The 14,941-nt window shown below is 34.8% G+C and overlaps 1 protein-coding gene across 1 annotated transcript in view; it reads left to right on the top strand.

The window, feature by feature from the left end:
• The window catches only part of LOC150090948 (uncharacterized), a 385,861-nt gene that overhangs the window by 169,786 nt on the left and 201,134 nt on the right, over positions 1-14,941 (top strand). The window contains exon 8 of the mRNA XM_090378546.1: positions 4,519-4,687. Coding sequence (XP_090234672.1) covers positions 4,519-4,687 — 169 coding nt within the window. The remainder of the gene's footprint in view (positions 1-4,518; positions 4,688-14,941) is intronic.

Raw genomic sequence — 14,941 nt, 5'->3', positions numbered from 1 at the left:
TCATTGGTGAATGTAGATGCAAAATACTCATTTAGTTTGTTAGCCACCTGAGCAGGATCATCAACAGTTGAACCATCAATATCCAGTGTACCAATCTGATTCATCCCTTTCCTTCTAGAGTTTACATAGGTAAAGAACTTTTTGTTGTTTTTCTTTGTATCCTTTGTCAAGGATTTTTCATAATCTGCCTTTGCCTGCCTAATCTCCTTTGTGACTTGGTTACAGACCAGCTTATATCTATCATACGCTTCCATGTCACCCATTAATTTATATGTTTTCCATGCATTTTTCTTCTCTGCCATATGTCTCATTAGTTCATCTAACATCCATTTAGGCCTAAACCTTGAACAATATTTCCTAGTTGATATGTAAAGCCCTAGTAGCTTCCAAGATAAGTTCTTTGAATACTTCCCATTTTGAATTTGCTGTTGGTAACATCATCAGTTGGTACCACTGTATAGAATTTTAATACTGTCTCAGACCACCGTAGTCGCCTTTACGAAAGCAAAAATCCTTCCCTTTACCCCAGATGGTAGTTACCTCTTTGAGTAAATCCCACTTCAGCACACTGTGATCACTGCCACTTAGTGGTTCCTTTATCTGCAGATTCTTAATGCATGAAGAATCACTACTTGATAATCAGATCAATCTCTCTATTTGCCTCCCGAACATGCTGATGTAGAAAACAATCATCCAATAAATCCACAAAAGCCTTGCTAGTGTGTGAGTGACCAACCCACAAATTCCAGTCAGTGTCTGGGAAATTAAAATCCCCCATTATAAGACTCTCTGATTTACTGGCCCACTCTATTTCCCTGTACAGTTTCTTATTATACTCATCAGGCCTATAACACACTCCTGCTCTCAATTTTGATCTCCCAATGCTTATGTCACACCAAACTGACTCGACACTGCACTGTCCAGCGATGTCAACTGGCTTCACTTCCGTGGATTTTGTGTGTTTCTTAACTAATAGCATAACCCCTTCTGCATTCCTTATATATATGTGACACCACATCTCTAATATCCCAACAATACCAAACTCCTAGCATTGGTGTACATGCAAGTATACATGCGCCTGTTCCTATTCTTAGCTATCTAACACAACCCATGTGTTTACTTGTACTGCAATGACTCCCAGCAGTCTCTGAAATACCCTGCATCTTGTTTTCCAGGCTGCTGCTCATTCCAATAGAAGCAGTGCAAGAATCTCTTTCACCTCTACCAGTGGTTACTCTATTAGTCCTGTATTAGATATTACATGTATGTGCTGTCTACTCCAGTACCATGCAAACTAGGATCCACAAGGTGGACTTTGCTCATTATGCACACCATGAATAAGTTACGAAAAAAAAATTCAAGCATACGTATTGCACTAGTTATGATGGGTAAATTCTTAGGTTTATTTTTTTCTCTCATACATCCCAAAGCCAAGATATAAGTGGACTATATACAGATGAACAAGTAGGTAGTTGTTTTATTTTTTATTTTTTATTTCCTATAATTCAAAATATGGGAAGGTATTTCTGACTTTGGTATTTAGAAATATTTTTTAAAATTACTTCTAAATAAAATATAGCTGTTTTATTATTGAGAACAAAAAAGAAATACAACAGGCTCTTCTTAAAATGCTGTTCGCTATAACGCTGTTCTTATATTATAACCCATATCTCACTCTAACGTTGTCACAACTCACTATACTGCTCTTTTACCAGTGTACAGATTGAATTTTTGGCATGTTTAACAAAAATGTTTCAATTGATATAGTCGATATCTTGGAAATGAATAGCAAAACAGCATTAAAACGTTTTTCATGCTTAATGAAATTTTCTCCCACGCTAATTTAATTGCAGTACAGTGACTTGTTACGTAGTTCCGAAATCTACATTTAAAAAAAATTATCAAGTATATTACCTGTAATATTTGCATTATATGCATTTATCCGAAGTTTAGTCATTACTCAATACAGTGTTGGACATTGTTCATAACGGCCAGTTTACTCGAACATTGAATCATAAAATGTAACTGCGTTGCTGTTACATTTTTGAAGAATTAACCTGATAATGGGAGGATAAGAATTAAAAAGCAATGTCTGGATGCAGTACAAAGACTACAAAGGTAAGAAAAAGGCTGAATTTGAAAATTAAAGTAGTCGTTTTGAAGGGAACCAATTTCAGTCTACGACAAGTGGATGTGTGCAGTGATTTAAGACTGACAGGCTTAACTGTAAGAACAATTATATAAAAAAAAAAAAAAAGAATTAATTTTAGCAGCAGGAAAGACAGCAATTCCAATGAAAACAACTAAATTGGTTAGGGCTAGGCTGGCTATTATGATTGAAACGAAGAGACTTCTAAATAATCTTATTGAAGATAATATCCAAAACAGAATTCCGTTAAGTTAAATATTAACCTACATGATGATCTGAAGAAAGCTTGCCTAAAAAAAAAAAAAAATGTGGAACCATTTAAAGCTAGTAAATTTAGTCTTTTGATAGATTTAAAATCCAGGGAGAAGCTGCAAGGGCAGATCAAGAAGGAGCCGAAACTTTAAAAAAAAAGGATATGTTAAAATTATCGAAGTGGGGTGTTATACTTCTCAACAAGTTTTTAACATAGATGAAACAGAACATTTTTGGAAATGAATGCCTAAAAGAAGTTTCACATTTAAAGAAGTAAAAAACATGCCAGACTTGAAGCAGCGAAGGATCAGTTGACATTACTGTTGGGTGGTAACTCTGCGGGGACTTTAAAGTAAAACCCCTTTTAGTTTACCAAGAAGAGGGCCAAAGTAGAACCCAAAATTGACCAAAGATATGAAAACTCGACAGCCCAGGGCCATCAGATTAATAAATTTATGATTTTAATTGGCATTTTAAGTTTAATTTTGATACTTAATATAGTTACTTACCACATAATTATATACGTATGTAATGGAGAATATTTTATATGTACAAATTTTTGAATATTAATTATTCTGACTGACATTTATGCATCCTTTTGTTTGTTATTTGGTTTTTAGGAGCATTAGCAACTAAGGCCATATTGCTCAGAGGATAAGAGGTAGTCATTCCCTGACCTTTCCGCATCCTCCGTATTTGGTGGTGACGGGCTCGAACCCCGGTCTAATCAAGAAGCGTGTGCTACGCACTGCTGCTCCTGCCCATCTGGCTACGGAGGCGCCATGCGTCCTTTCACTACCATTTATTATTAATTAGGAAATATCCTATGGCATAGACTGCAGCTCACAAATACATATGTTACATTATGGGAATATGGCGCTTGCTTCGCGCTGATTCACTTAGCGCTCTGTTTTTCCGGAACAAAATATCAGCGTTAAGTGGGGGTAACCTGTATTATTTTGGACATCAGCTGGTAAAACTCGAAATCAGATTTATTGCTTTGCCCTATAGGTTATACAGGGCAGAAAATATATGCATGATACAGGTGTACTCCATAATTGGTTCAAATATAGCTGAGGTTTACAAATGGCCAGGTATCTCTTACAACATTGAGTTATGCCTTCTAACATGTGGTAACTTCTGGCAATCTCTTCCCTCCCCCTCCATTCCTCTCCTACACTTTCTGTAAGACTGTATTGTGGTCAGATTTAGTTTACTATACCACTCACAATCTTACCACTTTATGGTTAGAACAGTTTCTCAGACCAACCAACAAAACACATAATTAACTTCCACTGCTACATTGTTGTCACCAATGATACCTGGAATTAGATTATCACTTAAACCTGTTTATCTTTTTGTAACCAAGCTAGATTTTTAAATTTACATTTTTAATTTTGACATTCCCCTTCTTATCAGTCCTAGATGCTATAACTCTATTATGTTACATATTTTTCTCAACTTTTTTTGTGTTTTTCTTCTTCCTGAATCTTGCAAGGATTTTAATAAATCCAATTTGAAATTAAGTTACCTCATTAATATACACACACTTCCTGAACAGCTGATGGAGTTCCATCACTTATGTGCAATCTGCAGTAGTCAACATACAGTGTTCCTATTGTATTAAGTAATTATTAGTCTGTGTTTTGTGTCTTGTATTCAGTTTTGGTAACTGCATTTCAAAAGCAAGAAGTTGAGTTAAAGAGAATGCAAAGAACATTGAGATTAGTTAACAGTAGGAAGAGATATTCTTACAAAGCAATAAACTTGTAAGAATATCCATAATATTCTGGGGAACATTCTTAGAGGGCAATTACACTAGTACTGTATGTTGTGAACCATTAAAAACCAGTCATTACATGATAACCTGATCTGAGGGTACATGAGACTTTCAAAGGATTGAATAAGCTGAACACCAGAGTTCTATACTCCCCTCTTATGGTACTAAGGGACATAGATTTAAATTTCAACATTGTAATTGCAGATCATATGCAAGAAAATCTGCTTTTAGCCAAAGAGTAATTAACAACAGTAAACAACTAGTCTGATCACATTTGGTCAATATTAATGTTATACTCAGACTGTAATTATTAAATTTTTCTAATTTTCTCTTTCAGCCTTATACTACCACACGAAAAGATGACCGAATGCTATCTCATATACAGCCTTCAAGAAATATTTCATCTCATCAGATACAGCTGTCACCACAACCTAGGAAGATACTTGTTAATCCTCATTTTCGTGGACCCCGACCTGCTACTTCAGCTCCCTCGTCTATACCTGAAAGCTAGTATTCTGTTAAATTTTTCTTATTTTTAAAATTTTGCATATCTTCTTATAAAGTGAATATTATTCTGAAAATTCTAACAGTGAGTTAATAAGTGAATATGTTGTTGTTGTTTTTTTTTTTTTTTTTTCATCCTTCTTTCTTTCATTCAAAATTATTCAAAGACCACTTCCATCCGAACTGTGTGGTAGGAGTTTAAAAATCTGGGATATGTCTGTACAAAAGCTACACTTCTTTCTATAAAGAATTTAAATATTCAGATGGGCCGTGGAACAGTGGAAAAAGATCATAGAGTCTGAAGAGTCTCAGTTTACACATTTTTGCACCAGTGGTAGAGTGAAAGTTTAGTGTGAGCCTCATGAATTCGTGCATCTAAATTGTCCCCATGTCCAGCACTAAATCAGTTGGAGATGGTATCATGGCATGGGGCTGATATAAGGCTGTGTTACCTCCAATGAATATATTTCTGTTACATCAGATTAACTTCACCCTGCAATATTTTTACATGGGTTGTGATGGATTCTTCAAGATGACAACACAGCTATCCACCATACAAAATTTGTATCTGAATGGTTCATGGAACATTCACCAAGATTTCCAACATCTACTCTGGGCTACCTAATTCTCAAGATCTAAATCCAATTTTGAATATTAAGATATATTGGAAAAGGCAATTTGCCTTTCCTTGTGAGGAACAGTCCCAAGATTTCTAACATCTACTCTGTCTACCTAGTTCTCCAGATCTGAATCCAATTGAGAATGTCTGGGATACATTGGAAAGGGCTGATCACAGTTCTCTCTCTCTACAGCCACAATTCAGCAGCAGAGACAAATATCCTGATGGAAGCATTTGAAATCTGTAATCAGACTTCCTCAGACATGTAGGGGAATTCGTGCCATGACATGTAATAATATTTTTACCATCATTTATAGTTATAAATCAGCTAAATAAGTAGCTATCTAATGTTATCTAGCAATAGCTGAACCATCCTTACTGGCATTTAAATTGCTTTCAAATGCCTATACAATGAGCAAAAAGCATAAGCCTGAAACTACTGCGTGAAAGTACAGTTTCTGCCTACTTAAAGTCGGCTGACATGCATTCCTGCCACAGTAGTCCTGTGGCAGGAATGCAAGTCAGCCTTTGAAGTGGCTTTTCCATCTTAAAAAAAAAAATAATAAAAAAAAAAAAACACTTTGGTCAGTGGCACATAGCATATTTAAGGGAAAGTGGAAAGTGCTCTAAAGAAAATCAATTGTACACATTCAAATCAAATTACTTCTCTCCTGACTGATGTAGCTGCTCTAAACTGGCCAAGTCTTTCCAAGAATATCATCACACAGTGCATTTGTCATCACCCTCCCCCTCAGTGCAGTAGAACTCAGTACTTATCACTGTGACAGTAGTCCTACAGATTCATTGGACACAACTGAACTCTCAACAGCCTCATAAGCAGCATGTTATTACACTTCTGACTGTTTGCAGTATCTCAAAATGCCATTGCCACTGTAGACTCCTTGAGAGTATTCAGTTATGATGAACATGTGCCATCTGCAGTTACTTATGCAAATATTCCCATTGTAATTATCACAACTCCATTACCAGTAGTGTCAGCTTTATAATTGACATGGACTAATGAGCTGGCGTCTCCGTAGCCAGGTGGGAAGGAGCAGCAGTGCGTAGCACACGCTTCTTGATTAGACAGGGGTTCGAGCCTGTCACCACCTAATACGGAGGATGTGGAAAGGTCAGGGAATGACCACCGCATATCCCGGAGCAATATGGCCTTAGTTGCTAATGCTCCTAAAAATCAAATAACAAACAAACAAACTAATGAGCTGTTCATTGCCTCCTAAAATTAACAGATTATTGGATCAACTTTTTTTCAGTACAGTACAATGGATCACAGACTACTCCAAGTGAATTCCAATCCCCTCTGAAGTGACTTACCAGACAGCACAGATTACTTTGGTAGACTCTGGCATCCATTAACCAAAGAGCTTGCTGCAGATAGATCTAATAACCAGTTAAACCCACTCCTAGATGTGAAATTGTAACACTCAAGAAAACGTTAATTAAAAAAACATTGTAATTCACAAATTGCAGGTTCATTTTAACTCACTACTTTCAGAAGAAATCTGGTAGTAATCTGCTCTTAGCCAAAAATTTTATTTATTTAAATTTTACTGATTCAGAGCTTTTATAATCCCTTCTACTAGTTAATATTATAGTTATTACCCCAAAAAATAAAATAACTTCTGGATAGCAAGCTAAAGGCTTTTCCTTTAGAATAGTTGTAATCTTTTCTCATTTGCATCTCAAAGTACATAGCTAAATTGGCTTACCTGGATCAAAATTAACTCACTGTAGATTGCCGTGTAATATATATTGAACTTTGTTATTTATTAGCATATTATTGACAACAAGGCAAACTTTAACAAATTTTTCTGTTTTTTTTAAATAAATTGGAGTATGTCATTTCTGAACAGGTTTCTGAAATGAAAATGAAGTGGTTACACTGGTTAATTATTTTCTAGCACATTCCCATGAATAGTTGTATTCTAGCCACTGCAGCTTATGTGCCACTGAGCACCCATAGCGCACGCACACACATACACTTCCAAAAATGGAATTATATTTCTATTTATTATTGTTGAATCACTAAATATATTAAATTATCCCTAAATATATTTCTATCGGTTTGGCTGAAACAAGAAGAAATGAATCACTTATAATTTTGTCAAGTGGAAATTGCTGTACACTAATGTAAACAGTGAAAGGAGCGAAGGTGGAGTTGGCTTTCTGGTCAATAAAGATAGAAAAAACAACATTTTGGAATTCAAAAGTACATCACCAAGGGTGTCAAGACTACTACTCAGGATTTCTAAGAGGTATAAACTAAAAATTATAATGATTTATGCACCAACATCGAGCCATGATGATGAAGAAATGTACACCGAAATTGAGTGTCTTCTAGATGAACAGAAAACTCACTACATTATCATTATGGGGGGACTTCAATGCTAAGGTTGGAAAGAGACAAAACAGTGCAGAAAGGGGAACTATAGGAAATTTTGGAATTGGTGACAGAAATGAAAGAGGTGAGAGACTTGTGGAATTTGCAGAATCTCAAGGATTGTCAGTAACGAATACTTTTTTCAAGAAAGGGGTGAACAGAAAGTGGACACAGAAGAGTCCAAATGGATTAACAACTAATGAAATCGACTTCATCCTCACTAACAGAAGATATATCTTGAATGATGTTACCGTCCTGAACGAGGTAAATGTTGGAAGTGATCACAGAAAAGAACTGACTCGAGTAAATAATACAAAGGTCTTTGAGATGACAGAAGAGGGGAAAAAGCAGTATGTACTGGAACTTAAGAACAAGTTACAGCTTCTGCAGACTGTTCAGGACCAAGATATTGACGAGGAATAATACAACTTTCTGAAAGTGATAAAGCCCAAGAAATCTATAGGAAAAAATAAATCCAAAGAAGAAAAAATTAATCAAGAAACGCTTGTCATGATGAACCGAAGACAACAAATGAAGAGCAAGATAAACACTGACAAGGAGAAAATTGAGTATACTGAGTTATGCAAAGCCATTAGAAAGAAACCCAGAGAGGACATAAGAAGATTTAACACAAAAGTAGAACAAGCATTAAGGGAAAACAAAGGACTTAAATCAGCAGCTATGTGCAGTAATACAGAAAGACAAATGATACTGAAACTGAAGAATAGAGATGGTGTACTTATAAATAGCAGAGAAGGCATAATTCAAATTTCACAAGGCTACTATAGAGAATTATACAAGGAGCGAGGGAATGATTCCAGCATTGGGGAAGATGGATCACAAATTAGTAACACATACAATATACCCGATATCCTTTCTGATGAGGTAGAACATGCTTTGAAGAAAATGAAGAATCAGAAAGCCCTAGGGCAGATGAAGTTACTGTAGAGTTGTTAAAATTGGGAGAAAGAGACACAACACAGAAACTGGCAAGATTCTTCACAAAATGCATTAGAAAAGAAGTGACGCCCAAGGAATGGAATAATGCAATTGTAGTTTTGCTGCATAAGAAAGGAGATAAATTAGAAATTGGAAATTATAGACCAATAGCTTGTTATCCCACATCTACAAGTTGTTCACAAGAGTCATTACTAACAAAATAGAAAGAATACTTGATGAGAATCAACCGAAAGAGCAAACTGTCTTTAGGACAGGATTCTCAACTATGGATTACCTTCACGTAATATCACAGCTATTGGAGAAAGCAAATGAATATAAAACACCATTATGCCTGGCATTTGGGAATTATGAAAAGGCATTCGACTCCAGACAGCATAGGGCAACCCACCTATTGGGAAACAATGCTAATCTGGATGAGCTTTTCACTTATCTCAAACAAATTAGACTTTATGAATATACCTAATATCAAATAAGGCAAACTCTGGTACTGTTCCAAATATTTGAATAGGCACATTTTGGCCTCAGTGCCCTTATGCCGCAAAACCTCTGCAACACCACCACAGCATATGACAATGTTTCGGGCACTGGAAAGACAAGACATAGATACCCCATATATTATGATCTTGAAGAAAATATATGAGAACATTACCTCCTTTATTAGACTAGACACGGACAGTAACAAATTTAATATTGAGAAAGACATTTGACAAGGAGATTCAATATCTCCAAAGTTGTTTGCTGCTGCCCTTGAGGAAGCTTTCAGAAGAATGTGAATGGAGAGTATCTAAACCATTTACGATTTGCAAATGACATTGTTGTCATAAGCCATGATCCCAAATAATTACAGGAAAACCTTAATCAGTTATGCAGAGTTAGTAAGGATTTTGGATTAAAGATGAATATGGCTAAAACAAAAGTAATGATGAACAAGTATGCCACAGAAAGGGATATAATCATTGAAGGAGCAGTAATTGAAAAGGTTGATTCGTATACTTACCTGGGACAAGTCATTAGCTGTAATAATGATAAATGGCTGGAAGTCAAGAGAAGAATAAATTTTGGATTGATAGCATTCAGGAAATATAGTCACATACTGAGGAGCAATATCCCAATTTGTCTGAAATGTAAAATAATGAACCAATGTATACTCCCTACCATGACTTATGGAAGTGAAACTTGGGCACCCACCAAAAGAATGGAAGAGAAGCTGAGAACTACACAGCAAAGAATGGAATGAATTATATTAGGAATCAGACTGTTAGATACGAAGAGGAACTTGGATTATTCAGCAAATTCAAGTAAAAGACATACTTATCAAAACTAAAGCACTAAAATGGTCTTGGGCAGGACACATAGCTTGAAAGCATGATGACAGAGGGACTAAGAAAATAACAGAATGGTACTCAAGAGGAGCTAGAAGAAAACCTGGAAAACAACGACAGAGATGGACAGATGAAATTCACAAGTTCGTGGGTAGTAAAAATGGATGTCCGTCGCACAAAACAGAAGGAACTGGAAAGTTGCTGCAGAGATCTTCATCCTGCAGTGGATTGAAAATGACTGATGATGATTTCTATTTATTGTCAGTTGAGTACTGCCAACGAGATGGCACTATTTCAGAGAGTCTATACTCATCAGTATATGGTTTTTCACTGTAAATGTAGGAGCTGACAACTGAGTTGTGAATTTGACTCTATAATATGAGATGCCAAAAAAGTGTAAGATGTTTAATTCCAAAGCTTTACAAAACAACTTTGTGACATTTTTTGATGGAGTAATATCTTCTACATCTATTTATGCTTTACTTGATTCAATTCAATCAACTTCTGGATCCAAATTCCAGAGAATTTATTCAGTTTTGGCTTTTGTCAGTGAAAATCAATCAACTGTTATATGTGATGATGAAATCTGACAATGTGATTTTCTCCACAGATCTTCAGAGCTGTTTTTGTATTGCTATATATTATAATCTGCATGTATAATTACCTTAAAAAAGACAAGCGATGGCAGCATGTATTGTACTATTTAAAATCAATTCATATCTAAATGGATACACTATACGTGAATCCTATATAGGCCCGTAACAGATATATATAATTATATGGGCCCGTAACAGAGCATTTGAAAAACGTGTGTGTCAATCACTGCCTTCTTCCTCTTCTTCTCACCGCCATTTTGGAAGGGAACCCTGTTCTAAATCTTCAAACAGGCCTATGGGGCTGGGAAATTCCATATTGCAATAATTAAAGATAAACACCAGCCAAGGAATTAAAAATTTACTATAAAAATAAAATATACAAAAATAAAATATAATGAAAACACTATCGGAAGACTAAAATATTACAATAAATTATGATAAAAACGTTAAAAATATAGTTAAAAATATCAAAGCAATAAAATTATCTAAAATAAACTGGATTAAAAGCAATAAAACCTGAAGCTTTCGGAGACTGCTGTCTCGCAGCAGTCTCTGAAAGCTTCAGGTTTTATTGCTTTTAATCCAGTTTATTTTAGATAATTTTATTGCTTTGATATTTTTAACTATATTTTTAACGTTTTTATCATAATTTATTGTAATATTTTAGTCTTCCGATAGTGTTTTCATTATATTTTATTTTTGTATATTTTATTTTTATAGTAAATTTTTAATTCCTTGGCTGGTGTTTGCCTGTTCTAAAGTTTTACCAAAATTTAAGGAAATATGTAATGATAAAAACATGTTCAAATAAAAAACTACTAGGTTACAGCAAAACTAGGTTGACTCTTCTACTGGCTTTAGAAAGGATTTTGAAAATTTTTTAAGCCACTAAAATTGTATTTTTTGGAAGAAGAAAGATGTCTCACAGTTCTCAAAAACTTTTTTAACGATCTTTTAGCTGAATCATGGTTATTTTTCGTTCACCAAGCTTCAACTTTTTATAAACATATTCTAAAAATTGAATCTCAAGATATTTCTATGTGTGAAACTTTTGTCAATTTAAATGAATTGAAATTAAAATTAAGTGAATGAAAACATCAATAATTTTTACCAATGAACATTAAGAAAATCATTTCAGAATTAGAAGAAAAACAAAACGTTGATGTAAATTTATTTAAGGGATCAGTTCAATCATTTTACCAAACTTGCATTGACTATTGAATGGATCCTTTGCAAGAAATTCCATTGTGGACGAAGGTTGAGGAGAGCATTTCTTTTATTTCAAATAAAAGAAAACTGAATATTGACGATGGCAAGTTATTCAATGAAGTTTGTTGTGTTAAAAATTATACTACTAAGAAAAAACCCAAAGAGTAGTGACAAAATGAGGAAATGACCTGCCATCACAAATGGGTTGAAATATTTAGATACGGTATTTCTTCGATTTTAAGATGCCATCGATTGTAAGATGCACCTTAATTTCAGAAAAAAGCTTTGATTCTAAGAAAAATAAATAAATTAATTAAACACTAAATAAAATAATCTAACAAATATTTTTATTATAATTGAATTCAATTTACTAACAACGATAATACCAGTATTTATCAGTAGGTATGTTATTCATCACTTCCTTCTGAATCTTCGATATCTGCATCTGAATCAATATCAGAGTCTACTTCACATTCAGGGTCAGATTCTTCTGAGCTGTTGTTATCTTCATTATCCCATAATATATCATCTTCTGAGCCATCGAGAGCATTTTTGATGCAACATTTTTTAAATGAGTGCTTGACTATTCTTTCTGGGTTCAGCTTCCAAGTTGTTGATACCCATTCTGCCAATTTTGATGCCGGCGCTTTCTTAATTTTTCTGGAAGGTGTCAGCAGAAGGTTGTCGGTCAACGGCCAGAATTATATTCCTTTTTCAAGTAATCTTTAAATGGTTTGTTGACTGAAACGTTGAGTGGCTGCAGTTGGCTAGTCATGCCATCCATTTTTTGTGCACGCACAATAACATCTTTGGGGAAAATTTCATTCTTCGGTGTGGTTTTTCGATTTAAAATTAAATATGGTGGCAACTTTCGACCATCAGCGGTGATGCATAGCATCACAGTGATACACTGCTTTTCATAGCCCATGCTTATAATCTTGATTTCTTTAGCACCTTTAGCATTGACGGTGTAATTTTGAGGCATATCAAACAAGACCAGGGTTTCATCAGCATTTCCAATTTGACTAAACTCAGTTTCTTTTTTTCCTTAATTTCATCACCTGTCGCTGAAAGTTAATCAGCTTCTGTTGAAAGTCTGCAGGAATTTTTTGACAGATGTTCGGTGCCTTAACGATAATCCACTATGATGCATGAATCTGTCGCACCAGCCGGGACTCTCTTTAAAAATTATTTTCTCTATTCCGAGGGACTTGGCAATTTCTCCATCTTTCAATTGCATGGATTGTAGAGTGATGGGTAATCCTTTTGCGCGTATCTCCATTACAAAACGTATCACGGCTTCATTGACTTGTGGAAATCTTCCTTTCTTAGGCCCTGTAAAGCACTTGGTTTGTTGCTTTGCACGAAAATATGGAATTGTGATCATTTCTCCAACGATGAACATGTACTTCACTAATGTCAAAATGTTGACCAGCAGCTCTATTTCCATGTTCTTTTGCATACACAATAACTTTTTGTTTCAGTGCGGCGTCATAGCGCAATCTTTTTGACATTTTAATGTGCAATAAGGGATCAAAATTAACGAAATACAGTAACTCCACTTACGTACTTTCGAAGATACAAACAAAACTTCCTAGTTTTCGCCGAGTGAATTCCACTATAATAAAATAACGGTGGCTTCACGTTTCGAAAGCACGTGAAATCACCCACGCCACTTTATTCTCCATTGGAATTGGAGAATGTGATAATGGTCAAACTTGGAGACGGGGTTTCCACATAAAAACAAAACATGTAGTGCTGTGCAAAATGCGAGAAAATTAAAAAAAAAAACTGCGATTGTAAGATGCCATCGATTCTAAGATGCACCCCATTTTTAGAGATGTTTATAGGGAAAAAAAAGTGCATCTTAGAATCAAAGAAATACAGTATTTTATTGATAAACAAATATCTTTTAAAAATCGTAGAAATTTGCCTATGTCTTCCAGGATCAAATGCTCCTACTGAGAGAATATTTTCAGTAATAAACAATATGTGGACCAGCAAAAAAAAAAAAAAAACTAAAAGTTGAAACAGTGGAAGCGTGCATTTATACTAAATGCAATTTTTATATGAGTTGTATGCACTGTTATGACTTTTTAAGAGATGAGAGTGATATTTAAAAAAAAGTACATTCATGCGAAAAATATGAAAATTGAGTTGACTTTTTTAATAAATTTACATATATTATTTGAAGTTAGATATTTTTTATTAGAATATGCATTTTGTTAAAATTTTTTGTAAAGTTTTTCTTAGTTTTGCTCTTGAGCTTTCCTTTGCAAAACAAAGTAATAAAAATATTTTTTTTTTTTTTTTTTTTAACTTTTTTATCCTTATGAACCTATTTCAGATTTGCCCTTTATTTTTTCAGGTTTTTCCTTTATTTTCTCCAAGAAAATATGGTCATTGAACATATAAGCTAAACAAGCTACAACTTAGGGCCTCACTCGGTCTTAAAAAATCCTTTTTTAATATTGTCACAGGCGAACTGTAAGAGAGAAGGGTCTCGTACATGTTATAGCTTATAGCCATAACAAGTTTAAATCCTGCCCTGCATCAAAGGCAGATATTGTTGGGATATCAGAGACTTGGTGTCGCATAGATATAAGGAATGCAGAATTGGAATTTGGGGAGTACAATGTGTACAGAAAGGATAGACAGGATAGGAAGGGAGGAGGGGTTATGCCATTAGTTAAGAAACAAAATCTAAGGAAGTGCATCCAACTGACATGGGTGGACAATGCAATGTTGTGTCAGTTTGGAAAGCAAAATTGAGAGTTGGAATGTGTTATAGACCTAATGACTCTGATGAGTACAATGAACAACTGTAAAGAGAAATAGAATGTCCAGTAAATCATATTGTCTTATAATGGGGATTTTAACATCCCAAATATTGACTGGAACCTGTGGGGTGGTCACTTGCACACTGGCATGGCCTTTGTGGATTTATTGGATGATTGTTTTCTACAGCAGCATGTTCTAGAGGAAAGTAGAGGGAGTAATACTCTAGATTTGATAATCAGCAGTGATTCTTCATGCATTAAGAATTTGCAGATAAAGGAACCACTAGGTGACAGTGATCATAGTGTGCTGATGTGGGATTTATTTAAAGATGTAACTTACATCAGAGGTTATGCTTTTGTAAAGTTGAC

This window comes from Mastigoproctus giganteus, chromosome 1, assembly GCF_048544385.1.
Source record: "Mastigoproctus giganteus isolate SK-2022 chromosome 1, ASM4854438v1, whole genome shotgun sequence".
NCBI classification, from domain to species: Eukaryota; Metazoa; Arthropoda; class Arachnida; order Uropygi; family Thelyphonidae; genus Mastigoproctus; species Mastigoproctus giganteus.
Note: the sequence above shows the minus strand (reverse complement) of the source record. Positions and strands in the feature narration are given on the sequence as shown.